Source organism: Alexandromys fortis, unplaced genomic scaffold (genome assembly GCF_014885135.2).
Source record: "Alexandromys fortis isolate MF-2015 unplaced genomic scaffold, M_Fortis_MF-2015_v1.1 scaffold_50, whole genome shotgun sequence".
Lineage (NCBI taxonomy): Eukaryota > Metazoa > Chordata > Mammalia > Rodentia > Cricetidae > Alexandromys > Alexandromys fortis.
The window spans coordinates 2,370,342-2,384,294 of NW_026067932.1; the positions used below are offsets into that span (position 1 = coordinate 2,370,342).

General features: G+C 50.6%; 1 protein-coding gene across 6 annotated transcripts in view; it reads left to right on the plus strand.

Moving 5' to 3' along the window:
* The first annotated feature begins 3,436 nt into the window (after positions 1 to 3,436).
* Positions 3,437 to 13,953, plus strand: part of Plxnc1 (plexin C1) — a 159,021-nt gene continuing 148,504 nt past the window's right edge. For 4 of the 6 annotated variants that reach the window (XM_050145566.1, XM_050145570.1, XM_050145569.1 and 1 more), the window contains exon 1: positions 3,437 to 4,856. In XM_050145566.1, the coding sequence (XP_050001523.1) occupies positions 3,795 to 4,856 (1,062 nt within the window). In that variant the 5' untranslated portion in view covers positions 3,437 to 3,794. The remainder of the gene's footprint in view (positions 4,857 to 13,953) is intronic. The other 2 variants (XM_050145568.1, XM_050145571.1) reach the window with 1 other exon arrangement.

Sequence of the window (13,953 nt, forward strand, 5' to 3'; positions counted from 1 at the left end):
GTGTTGTAGCTACATAGATAGGGTGTGTAAAGAGTCTGTTGATCACCAGAACTAAGATTCTCGGCTGCTTCCAGCTCCCATCAACCCAGAGTTTTTTTTTTTTTAAGGGTAAGATAAAAGTGAAGTATGAACGTGGATGATAGCCATCTTGTGACTGTGACCAATTGCCTAGTGAACAGTTCTTAACGTCTCGAGTCTCAGCAGGAAACCGCACAATCTATACCGCCCTGTCCAGCAGAAATGAGTCTGATTGTAGATGGCTTGGTTAACCCAGATTGCCTTCTGTGCCTGAGGGAGTGGATATTTTCTCATTATGAAGACTTTTCCAGCCAGAGAGAGCTGTGTGTACAACCCGTCTGAACTGCCCGTTTCCGTGGTAGCGGGTCTGTCTGGAGGATGAATCTTATCTGTACCACCTTCTTTTGTTTGGGTTTCAGCCATTCATGCTACAAGAAGTTCCGAAATAGACCATAGGGACACCCAACGAGATGGACTGAGCCTGGTGGAGAGAAGGAAGCTTTGTCACGAATGGGCTGCACACCCTTGGGCCAGATGGGTGTGTCTAAGAGAAAACCATCCAAGAGAAACAGACCCCGTGCCTAAATGTTTACTTAGGTTGTTCATATTTCCCACACTTTTCACATGTGAGTGTATGTCCTGAAGGTGGAGCTTTAGTATAGGAGAAAATTGGGAAGGGGCAAAGGCATCTGCTCAAAATGGGGCAGGATCAGCAAAGAACATTGCTCCCAGGCTTCCTGACCGCCTGTAATTTTTTTTTTTCATGCCAAAAAGTTAGCATGGATTCTGGTTTCTCCCACCCTAGGAGTCTGCATACCATTAAACAGGAGGAAAAGGGGAGCCTGCTTGCAGGAGCGGGGCTTATGGTCTCAGCAAAATAAAAAGACACAGGAGCCATTAGAGCTACTTTTACTCCTTGCTGGCAATTTCTGTAAGATGTTTCTTTTCCAACGCTGCAGCGGCAAAGAACTGAGCAGAGATCAGAATGCCACACCGTAGAGCATGTCTAATCCAAATGGCTTCCACGATGGCCTGCAACTGATTGCAGCAACTCTACGGGATTTGGGGTAATGACTCGGTTACCAGCGAAGTAAAACTATCTCCGAAATGGAATCGAATTCGGCTTCTCAGCACACATCACGGCCACCGTCCCTTTGTGAAGCCACTAGAACCGCCATGTTGATCGCTCACAGCAAAACTGGAGGGAGACTGATCCATAGCTCCCCCCCATGCCGATGGGGAGGGAGGGACAAGTGTCCTTTGGGAGAGGGTTATTTTTTTCTGATAACAGCAATGCAAAAAAAAAAAATCTCTGAAATATTCCAAGTGATGGGGAATGGGGGAAGACGGCCTGATTATTTTTTTCCTCAATAGCAGTCAAACCTTCTGATTTGCTCTGCTAAAGAGGTTCATATGAGCATCAACCTAGCCCCATATTCCTCCCTTCCCCCTTCTCTTTCCTCCACTTCCTGTCACTACTGAAGGGTCGACCTCCGACTGGCATCTAAGAGCACTGGCAACTGCCCACGCATTGCCAGGCAAGAATAAGGATAGCCGTTCCCTGAGGAGGAGCTTACACAAGGAAAGATGACCACTGACCCCAGTTTTTCAAAACTGCTGCTGAAGGGATGTTGTGGTGTGTGTGTGTGTGTGTGTGTGTGTGTGTGTGTGTGTGTGTGTACAGGGGAAATGGAAGCCAAGGCCTAGTTCAAACTCTCTGCCACTAAAGCTACATCCACCCCAATACAGTCCCATCAGCTGTGCATCTAGGTTAGGTTCCCAAGCTTCCAGCCCACTTCATTTCTCCTCCCTTTTGCCTTTTTTTTTCCCAGCTCCTCTCTCAACCCTGGGAGAGAGCCTGAAGCAGCGCCCGTGGGAAGTGTCAACCATGCAGCAGGTGCCTGGTGCTGCAAATTTGGCCTCTGAGGAGATTTGGCCTCACCCAGCCATCCCACCCACTACAAAAACAACAAAACAAAATCTGATTTCATCCAGAGCTGGGCTGACTTGGAGGAAAGACCACAGTGACCAGCTGTGGTCCACGATGTGGGAAAGATCCGGGAAGGAATGTAGATCATTCCCCAAGGTTCTTTAGCCTCTTCTCCATCTGCCCAGGGTGGGAAGCACCTGGACTTGCCTCTGGGGAGCCCTCTTCTGAAGGCCTGTTGAGCGGAGCACAGTGATTTTCTGTTCCAGAAATTCTTGGTGGCTTTAGGTGACAACCCAGCTAACAGTTGCTCCCTGGATGAAGTAGTGAGACCTCAGAGGCTCTCAAAGGAAAGAAGTGGGACATGGTGGCAGAGGGAGAACCTCTGGGAGCGTGAGAGTACCAGGCTCTGGGATGGGAGCAATGGCTGAGCACAGTGCAGTTTTGCTTCAGTGATCTCTGGGGAGTGTTTTAGTGGCCACAGGTGGCACGGCCTAGCAGGACGCTTGTAAGAGGCTCCGGGGTGAGGGGTGGATTCGAACCTCAGCCGTGTCATTTGCCAACAGCTGAACCCTGGTGGGTCCCACAGCATCTCCAAGACCTTTCTCAAAAACTGGGTAAGAATGGTAACAGTCACTAATTAATACTTGTTTTGAGTATTAAGTGACTAGAAATCGGCACGTTGCATTTAGAACTACGCCCAGAATGTAGCAAATACTCAATAAATGTTAGCTATTATCATTAGGGTTAGACAGTGAGCAGAACTTTCTAAGTGCTAGGTCTGAGAGCCTGGGAGTCCGTTGCCAAGGGAGACTAGGGAGCCTTTTCAAATAGGAGAGCTCTGGCCTGAGGGATTGTCCACAACGAGCCTGTGGCGCCTTTCTCCCACCACACTCTGACCCAGGGAAACCCACCCCCTGTCACAGGGGCGTCTTGGTGTCCCCCCCCCCTACCGACCCGCTCCCCTTCTCTTGGCCACAGCTCCCTGGCTCATCTCTGGGGCCTCCCTCCCTCCCTCCGCTCCACACCTGTCAGCCGCCCTCGCAGCCTCCCAAGGGCTCGAGCCCTGGGCCTCTGCAGCAACCCCTTCGACCCCGTGTCCGGGCTCTGCGCGCTTCTCTGTTTGCCCGCGGCTGCTCTCGTAAACAAAACCCGGGCGTTGGAGCAGCCCCGCGGGCTGGCGAGCGCGGGAGCCAGCCCGGTGCGCGGTTACCGCGCTGGGGGAACCCGGGGCGAGCTAGGGGCTATGGTGGCAGCCGCGGCGGCCGCGGCAGGCGGCTCAGCTTTGTTATGAATAGATGAAAGAGGCCACCTACACAGTAACCCAAATTACGAGACCTCCCTCCTCCCGATCTCACCGAATCAAGAGGGGAGGGGAGATGGGCGTGGAGGGAGGGCGGGCGAGAGGCGGAGGGCGGAGGAGGAAGAGGATGAGGAAGGGGCCAGTTGCATCCCACTTTCACAATGGGAAAGTGAAACGCACAAGCGCACCCAACCTCTCCAGCCCTCCCCGCCGCCTCGCTCCCCTCCGCCCGTCCCCTCCCTTCCCCTCCGCGCCTCCCCGCGAGCGCCCGCGCCGCACAGAGGAACTCTCCGGCGAAGGCGGGCGAGGAGGAAGCGGCTCCGGAGCGCGCAGGGCTTGCCGCCGCGGCACAGGCTGCCGGAGCGAGCCCGCCGCGCGCCGTCCTCCCTGCACTCCTTCCCGGCCGAGCCGCGGGGATGGGGCGGCCACGGGAGCCCGAGCGCGCGCAGGAACCGCCGCCGCCGCCGCCGCCCGCGTCTCCGTCGCCGCGCGCCTGAGCCGCCTGAACCGCCGCGCGCCCTGCCCGGGGGCGGCCCCCCTAGCCCCATGGAGGTCTCCCGGAGGAAGGCGCCACCGCGCCCCCCGTGCCCCGCCGCACCGCTGCCCCTGATCGCCTATCTGCTGGCGCTGGCGGCGCCCGCCCGGGGCGCGGACGAGCCGGTGTGGCGATCCGAGCAAGCCATCGGAGCCATCGCGGCGAGCCGGGCGGACGGCGTGTTTGTGGCGAGCGGCAGCTGCCTGGACCAGCTGGACTACAGCCTGAAGCATAGGCTCTCCCGCCTGTACCGGGACCAAGCGGGCAACTGCACCGAGCCCGTCTCGTTGGCGCCCCCCGCACGGCCCCGGCCCGGGAGCAGCTTCAGCAAGCTGCTACTGCCCTACCGCGAGGGGGCGACCGGCCTCGAGGGGCTGCTGCTCACCGGCTGGACCTTCGACCGGGGCGCCTGCGAGGTGCGGCCCCTGGGCAACCTGAGCCGCAACTCCCTGCGCAATGCTACCGAGGTGGTGTCGTGTCACCCTCAGGGCTCGACGGCCGGCGTGGTGTACCGCGCAGGCGGCACTGATCGCTGGTACCTGGCGGTAGCCGCCACCTATGTGTTGCCGGAGCCGGAGACCGCGAACCGCTGCAACCCGGCGGCATCTGATCGAGACACTGCCATCGCGCTCAAGAACACGGAGGAGCGCAGTCTGACCACGCAGGAGCTGGGCCGCCTGAAACTGCGCGGTGGTGCGGGCAGCCTGCACTTCGTGGATGCCTTTCTCTGGAACGGCAGCGTTTACTTCCCCTACTATCCCTACAACTACACGAGTGGAGCTGCCACCGGCTGGCCCAGCATGGCGCGCATCGCGCAGAGCACCGAGGTGCTGTTCCAGGGCCAGGCGGCCCTTGACTGCAGCCACGGCCACCCCGACGGCCGCCGCCTGCTACTTTCCTCCAGCCTGGTGGAGGCCATGGACATCTGGGCCGGCGTGTTTAGCGCGGCCACTGGAGAGGGCCAGGAGAGGCGCTCCCCCACCACCACGGCTCTCTGCCTCTTCAAGATGAGTGAGATCCAGGCGCGCGCCAGGAGCTGCAGCTGGGACTTTCAGGCGACCGAGCACAACTGCGTAAGTCCTGTCCCTGGGGCCCAGGAGGAGACTTGGGTCACATTTATCAAGTGTCAGGTTCACAGGGCCAGCGGGCACTCCGAGACTGCAGGCTTCTCTAAAGCGCAGTCTGAGGTCCCCAAAGAGAAAGTGTAAAAAGGGCGGCTGGGTAGGGGGAGGATTGGAGGGAGGTTCAAAACTCTAGTGGCTGCCTCTCGTTCCTTTTAGTCCAAATGCGGGTGCTTGTTTGGGACTGAGCTTCCCCACGCCCCTTCCAGACCAGAGTCTCAGTAGGCATGTGGGCTTGACCCATTGGGTCAACAACCGTTACTGATGTCCTCACAGAAAACCTATCAAACATAAGGACTCGCTGCCACACCCCGGCCTTTGTAAAGCTGCCCCCCCCCACCTCTGGCTGCAACCCACATCACTGTGGTCGGTAGAGTTGTGGCCTGCTCCACGCTGGTAAATAATGCTACGGTGCAAAAGCCACTCGCAGACCGCCCAGCATGACCCAGTGCGAGGGGGCGGGGCTGTGGCTGGCCAAGGGTGGCTGTGGTCTCAACCTGGCGGAGGGAACCCAAGGAGGCGGGAGGCAGCTTGCGGATACAAAGCCTCGCCCTGAAGAGAAGAGCCTGGGGAGGTGGAAAGTGTCGGGGTGCTCCAGGCAGTTTCTGGGCTGCAGATTCCCAGACTAGATTGCGGGGCTCACTGGCACCACCCTTGGGTTGTGCTTGAAGCAGGCAAAAGGCACAGCTTTCCCCAGAGCTCATAGGGCAGCCGCAGCTTGAAATCTTGAGATTGACAGTTCTTTGACTGGAAAATAAAGCGACAGTTCAAGAGGGTCTAGTTGATGGGGATTATGGAGGCTTTGTACACTTCTGCCGAGGCCCTTGCCCTCCCAAGGCTGCTGGCAAGGAACTCTGCATATGGCTCTGGCGAGGGAAGCCTGCCGAGAGCCTCCTTAATCACTGGACAGAATTCAAGGAGCAGAAATTGAGGGCTACAGGTGTTGCCATTGTTATGCTATAAAATGAATCAGAGGAGGAAGGGCGAAAAGTCTTCGCGTAGAGAACTGTTGCATGTACCTTTATTGTGTACTAAGGCGCCTGCAACGTTGACTCTGGAGCACATTAGCGTGCGGGCAGAAAGACACTCCCCTCCAGCCCTTTCTCTGCCAAGCACACCTTACCAAATGTTAATCTCATTAATTCCAGGAGGAAAAAAGCTTCCAGTCACTTGCTTCTTCTATGTTGGGGCAAGCACATGTCATCTTTATTTCACTACTAGTCTAATTTTAACAAATACATAAAGAGCACACATTGCCCCCAGATGGCTTAGCCTTACTATAAGCATAAAACTTAATATTTAATATCTCCTTTTATGTCTCTTCCTAATCTAATAGCCAAAGTTGGGCAAATCACGGCCTTATTTCTTTTCTGTTAAATGACTTGAAATCCTACACCCCCACCCCTGATTTTTTACTTTGCTTCAAGCTTTAGACACAGTTTGTCTGTGGGGTTAATGAGAAGACAGCCCCAAGGCCCACAGCATGGAACCACCGTGGAAGCCCAAGCTTTGCCATCTGACAGCTGTGTCGATGTACAGAGCCAAAACATTTCTCTTGATTGCGTCTACCTATTGGGTACTGGAGGACTCGGTTTCCTTCCAAGCCCAGCATGCATGCTGAATGCACTCAAAATCCAGTTCTGGCTCAGTCAGGTGTTCCTACTTGCACGGGATGGGGAGGGGCAGGCTTAGTCTAGAGCTGTTTTTTCTATCTTCATAGGGGCTCCTGGAAGAAAGCTGCCCCTTGGAAATAAAGCAAGGGATAAACACATGCTGCCAAAAATCTGTAATGGGGAAAAAATAAATAATGAAAACAGGTCCCTGTACAGCGTTTCTTGCTGCTTTTATTTATTGAGGACTCCTGGGGCTCTCGGAATTGTGTATTCTGAAAGATGGGGTCTCTACCCTCTGAGCTTGTCATCCAAGCTAAATGATACACTCAGGTTCGAACAATAGCATGTCACGGCTGCACAGGTGGGAGTTGGGAGTTTTGCATTTTTTTTTTTCATTTAAGTAAATTCCTTGCTGCATTAGAAAGACTTAATGGGATAGCATTTTAAGAACATTTGAATGAATGGGGGGTGGAAAAGATGGTAGTTTTGATGGGAAAAGCGACAATTTTCTAACCAATTAAATAGGTAGATAAGACACTTAATTCAACAAATAGTTGTCTGATGCCTGCCTGCGCGAGCAGTGAGCTATGCTGGGTGCCACCGATTCTGCCAGCCAAGGGACAATAGCAGGTTGCAACCCCGTTTAATGGGGTCATGGGATCAGCGTGGCCTCGGCTGTCACTCACGAGAAATGTTGTCACGCGATTGCATTTCATTTTCAGGTCTTGAATGTGGTTTTGAATGGCGTGCTGAATTATAGGCGCCTAAAACAGGAGCTGGACCTGAGACAGTCTATAGAGGGAGCCCCAGCAGATTGCAGCAGCTAGCTATTCCTTCCCAGCAAATAGCCCCCCCCCCCATTTTTCTTCTTTTATTTTTTTCATCAATGATTCACGGGCTGCATGGCTCAAACGTCTAGATTGGTTTGCCTTCCCCTTCCCCCTCTATTCCCAGCTGGTACCTCTGTTGCCCATCTTCCATCAACCCATGGTAATGATGGAACTGGCCAGGCAGTACTTTCCCATCTCCTGGCGCTCTTATCTCTTAACTGTTGATTCTCTCGTCCTTGAGTTTTTCTGCTGAGGATTACTTTCTGAGATGCTTGCGCAATGAGTGATTTACACACAAGGCGTTTTCTTTTTTCCGCCTTGCCACTAAATTCCCACACACTTTCGCAGAGATAATCCGTGAACTGTAACCCCCAAGTGCACCCTGATGGCCGGTCTCTGCATTCCTGCTCTATGAGACCCCTGATGTGCATTTGGGTAACCCCTCCTGTCCTGGGATAGTTTTATGTCAACTTGACACAAGTTAAAGCCATCTATCTGAGAGGAGAGACCCTCAGTTGAAAAAGGCCTCCGTAGGCTCGGACTGTAAGCATTCAAGTCTGTAGGTCATATTCTTAATGATTGGTGAAGGGGAGGGCAGCCCATTGTGGGCGGAGATACCTCTGGCTGCTAGTCCTGGGTTCTATAAGAAAGCAGGCTGAGCAAGTCAGTGGACAGTCCCTCTCTACGGCCTCTGCATCAGCTCCTGCATCCAGGTTCCTGCCCTGACTTTCTTCGGTGGTGAACAGTGAGGGAAAGTGTGAGTACATACGCCCCTTCCTCAGCATTTGGTCAAGCAATAGAAATCCTAACTGACACAGCTCCCCACAATGCTTCCGTGACTCCGTCCATAAGTCTGGTTGGTTGGTTCTGCCATGCCCAACGCCTGTCTGCGCTCTATGCGCTACCGTACAGTTCGCGAGCTTCGGGCAAGGGGCTGGAGGTTGAAACACACAAAGACACACAGAGACAGACAGAGACACGGACCCCCTAGTCAGTGGTAAGAAGCCCCTTTATTCAATAGCCCACAGAGGCACCACAGCCAGGTGGGCCAACAGGTGAAAACCTCATCCTCTGATCCTCAAGGCAACACGTGCTGTGCTCGTGAAGCAGAGCTGGTAAACAACTTTGACACAGCTTTCAGTAATTCAAATCAGAAGGAAAGGAAAGATCTCTAGCAGGGAAGAGCAGCTGGAGGCCAGGACTCCAAATGGTCCCAACAGGTTCTGTGAAAAGCATCCCATTTTCTAGATGAAGAAGCCATGATCAGTAACAATAAAACGTCTCCAAGTTTAAACCCAGGTCTCCCGGCATCTATTTCTATATTCTTTTTGCCGTTGTGGTACTTCTAGAACGTCTCCCTGAAAGTCCCCTAGTTAAGAAGGCAGCAAGTAATTGTCACTGGGACAGCTTCTCCACCTGTATGTCATGACCTCTGGGGAGGGGGGGTCTCGAACGGCCCTTTCATAGGGATAGCATACCTGTGAAAGGGTACCCTGCATATTGGATATTTACATTACAAATCGTAACAGTAGCAAAATTACAGTTATGAAGAAGAATGAAAATGATTTTATGGCTGGGAGTCCCCACAACATGTGGGACTGTATTAAAGGGTCACAGCATTAGGAAGGTTGAGAACAATAAGCGGTCATAAGAGCTACCGAACATATCAGTAGTCACAGTGTGCTATATGGAATGTTGCTTATCACCATTCCTGACAAAGGACAGTCAGCCCAATGCCTGCGTTGAGTCTGGGACCTGTTATTTAAGTAATTTAAAACCCATTGCTTCAGTCTCTATACCAGAGATTCCCAACCTATGGGTTGCGAGCCCTTTGTTACTGCGATTTGTAACAGTAGCAAAATTACAGCTGATGAAGTAGCAACAAAATAGTTTTGTGGCTGGGGGGTCACCACAACCCGAGGAACTTTGTATTAAAGGGTCACAGCCCTAGGAAGGGTGAGAACCTTTGGTCTAGGATGTAGCTTTGAGAATAAAGCACACCCTCTGGAGAGACAGTGTTTGCCTCCAGTCTTGGGCTGTGCTCTAAACTGTCACATGCTTTGCTTTCATCATTCTGTTCCATAACTTACCTGTGTTTAGATTAATATAGCAGCGAATGTTTTTTAACTATGTGCATTAATTTATGAAGTTCATTTCACTTCCTCTCTGTCTCTGAACTCCTACTACTTTTGGCATACCAATGCGTGGAAATGTTTGTGTTAGCGTCTAGATTTGTTTGGCTGCCATAATTGGGTCTTGGAGTTGCCTGTGGATGAAATACAACCGTTACTCCTCTGCGGAGGGTGTTGTATTTTCTCATAATTTGGCTCAAACAGCTGACCCTTCTAGTTCTTTCTACCTGTCGCAGGTGGCTATGCCCCCTTCTTCCGTACTCACGTAATTCTAAAGCCTGATACAGTTCAACTGCCATGCGTGATTTCATAGTCTCTGCCGGCAACAGTCAAGACACTTGTTGCTGCTGTGTGTAGCAGTAATGTCCTAATTCTACTTGGCAGTATGACCCGCTGACCTCAAAATACAGTCTTTCTGTGATGTTTATCGCTCTTCCGGTCCCTGGTATGATTCTGTCTAGCCTTTTTGTTTTCTGTGGACTAGGTGGTGAATTTTACCTTCATACACATGTCTGACATGCAAGGGTGGATTCAAAGGGACAAATGTAATGACGGAATCCACTTAGAACGAGGGAAAAGGCAATCACAGCTACTATCTACTGAGTAGTTATCATGGCAGAGTTTGTGCAAAGCAATTTACATGCCTTATTTTCTGTTGATTCTCTGTCACCATACGAGGCAAGGACTTCAGTTATTATGGTGATTAGAGATGAGAAAATTGAAGCCGAGAGAGCTTTGGTTAAGTTCCTAGCTTGCAAATAGCAAAGCATTTAGAACTTATGTGGTCTGGGTCTAGGACCTGGGTTTTTTTTAACTATTGCTGTGGATAGTCAGTCCCTACAGACACTGGGTCCTGGTGTCCATCCTGTCCTACATGGAGCAAGCAAAGCTCAATTGCCAGAAGGCCAGCTGTTTGGAGATGCGGCAGAGCAGAGGATCCTTGGCTGTGAACAGTCTGAGTTTACAGTTATCGCCACTGGAAGGGTTGTCTGATGCCAGGTGTGGTTTCTCAGCCATTAGTTTCTAGTTAATGTTGTCCTTGGCACTTGGGCCTGAAAATAACCTTCACAAGTGTTTGCTCTTAAAGCTCTAGTACCTAGAGCTACGTAGTTAGAGATTAAAACCTGTCTATTGGATGAGCAAGTGGAGGATCTTGGAGAATCACATTGGAAATAAAATAAATGTATGCTGTACTTAACAGCAAGGCGTTCCTGGTTCTGGTTGCCATGTCTCCCCTTGAACTTTGTTCCTTATCTAATAACTGCTATGTCAAGCATCCCTTCTATTCAAGTCCTGGGTTAGATGGTATTCTGTTTATTTTTCGGACTTTTCTCAAAAAATCTGTGTTCATATCAGTGGCCAGACTGTTTGTGTTGCCTGTCAGGGAGGTACCGCTGATCATAGAAGCCTGCATGATTGCGATTTCTGTGGTTGATATAACAGCATTTAAATTCTAGAGGGAAGGGCTTCTAGGTCAGGGATTCTTTTTGTTGTTGTTGTTGTTTGTTTGTTTGTTTTTAGTTTTTTTTTTTTTTTGAGATAGGGTTTCTTTGTGTAACAGCCCTGGCTATTCTGGAACTCACTCTGTAGACCTTGTTGGCTTCAGACTCAGAGATCCATCTACCCCTACCTCCTGAGTGCTGGGATTAAAGACATGCACCTGGCTTAGGTCAGTGATCCTTAAAGTGTGGTGTGTGAACCACCAGTGCCAACGTCACCTGGAAATTGGCTAAAAATGTAAATTCTTGGACCCAACATCAGACTTACTAAATCAGAGACTCTGGAGGTGAGTGGAGGGTGTGGCTGGTGTTAAGTTTCCTAGAAGATGAAAATGTTCCATCCTGCTGGAAAGCAACTCAAAATGACTTCAGGAAGTCCCTGAAACTGAGCAGACTCTCTAAGCCCCTCCCTGCCAATGTAAACAATAAAAGCTGAGCATCCCCTCAGGCAAACAGCACTGCCAAAAAGACCTGAGACCAGACCAATTGCCAGGAAGAAGCAGAAGCCAGAGCTGCCTAGAAGTGGTTTAGACCACAATCACTTGGAAAGGATACTCTCCAACCTGTAGAGCTACCTGTAGGCTGTGCACTGTGCTCCAGGTTCCCACCTTCGTGAGCTGTCACCCTTGCTGGGGTGGGCTTTGGCGATACAGGAGTCTTTGATACATTCCTGCTCCTGTATGTAACCAAGATAAAACTCATTGATTCACCAAGTTGAAATATGGTGGTACCACATCCTTTGTTCTGTTGTGGCCTTCCTATCGGGGTGAGCAAATGTGTACTGCATCTCCCCCAGGAAATGGCCTGTCACTCAGAAGAGTGGGCAATGTGTGGATTTGCTTGTCAGTAGAGTTTATTTCATTTTATGTGTATGGGTGCTTTGTCTGGATGTGTATCTGAGCAGCACATGCATGCAGTGACCCTCTAGACCAGAAGAGGGTGTCCGGTACCCTGGGACTCGAGTTAACAGATGGTTGTTATCTGCCATGTGGGTGCTGGGAATCTAATGTGGGCCCTTTAGAAGAGCACAGTGCTCTTAACCACTAAGCCATCTTTCTAGCCGGCAACCTGTGTTTTTAATAGGTTTCAACAAGAGATTTGCATCCAGGCTTTAGTAAAAGAAACTGAATTCCATTGTGTTCCGACTGTGGTGCTTGGGATAGGGATTTTCCTGTATTCAGCCCTTGCATTTTACCATAAAATGCCATAAAAAGTAACCACTTAATCCTGTTACTCATTATCTTTCCTGTTTGCTCAAAGGTGTTACCTAGACAGATTTTTAAAGCCTTAACATTTTGGGGGCTGTATTCCAAAGCTCGTAAAACCTGTAGTTCATAACTAGATTTTTCACATTGCGTGACAGTTTATTTGCATTTTATCCTAGAATGTGGGAGGATGTCTAGAACCTTCTGAGCCAGAGCCAATTCCACACATCAGATATGCTCTCCAAGGCTTTTCTTCTGTGCAGTGCTAATCCCGAGGCCTGTCCTAGCTGGGCACAGTTGTTTGCAAAGTTGTCCATGCATCAGCTCAAGTAAGGGGAACAGGTTTCACAGACAGAAACCCTTAGGAGTCACGTGATAAGCTTGGCCTTAGAGCAGCAGAGATGGTGCTTTATGAGGATTATATGTACAGTCTCCAGTTACATGTACAGTCTCCAGAGTCAGGTCAATGAGCCAAAGCTGCCACTAAGCAGATATGCAAACCTGGGCACATGGCTAGCCTCTCTGTGCCTTGTCCTTTCGTTGGTCTGTATGGATCCTGTTTAGGATGCATGGGTCTTGTCTGAATCCATGCATTCATATGGAGTGTAGGTAAAGCTGTGTATACATTGATTGTCCCCACCACCGTGATTGGTCGTGGAGACAGGATGATGCCCTGGGATGTGGGGTTGCAGGTGGCCATGAATTGAAGGCAACTTGAAGGGTCTCTGTCTACAATACATCAGGCAATGACGCATGCTCATTCTAAGGTTCTAAGGTCCTGTAGTTAACGTGCTAGCTTGCGGGCTCAACTCCACTATGTTCCCAAGTAGCTTTGTCTGCTTCCTCAAACAGGTGCCCTTCACTTTCTCTACCTAATTATGCCTCAGCTTTGCCCCGACTATATCTTAATACCTTCTGTTTTGGCTACTAACAGCCAAATGCCGCTGGGTCTCTAGGGCATTTAATTCAGATCACCAGGAAAGAAGATGGAATTGAGCTCAACCCAGCTTTTCACACCAGATCATGAACACTTGTTTAATGTGGGCACTTGCTGCCCTCAGAACAGGTGCAAACTTTTGATCCAGTAAGAAGGAAGTCAAACATGTGATGGTCCCTGCAGGTCCTCAGGAATGAGGGAGGGGCCAAACTGACCAACTCTTGAACTATAATAGCATGATATCATCTCAAGGTTTCCTGGTGACTGTTCCTTCCTTGGATATGTATAGGCACACGAAAACTGAGAAGCCTCAGCCGGGTGGTGGTGGTGCACATCTTTAGTCCAGAGGCAGAGGCAGGCAGATCTCTATGAGTTCAAGGCCAGCCTGGCTTACAAAGAGTTCCAGGACAGCCTGGGCTACACAAAGTAACCCTGTCCCAGAAAACCAAACCATACAGACAAACAAACAAACAAAAACCCAAATGAAACAAAGCAAATCAAAAACTGAGATGCCACAAAGCCACTATGGGGACAAGTAGTTGGAATCATGGGTCTCATTCATCAGAGCCAGGGGAACAATAGCCATAGGTAGGTAGGTTGGTTGTTTCATTTGATATGCTCACACATTTTCTTAGTTGTAAGATTCTTTATCGATATTTTACCAATATTTCAGTTACTGTAGCCGATTTCCCTTTATTAAAAATAACTTTTTCCTCTCACAGAATACATTCTGATTACAGCTTCTCCCTCTACCCCTCCCAGTTCCTCCCCTACACCAGATCCACCCCTTCTCCCTCTACCCCTCCCAGTTCCCCCCTGCTCCCCCACACCAG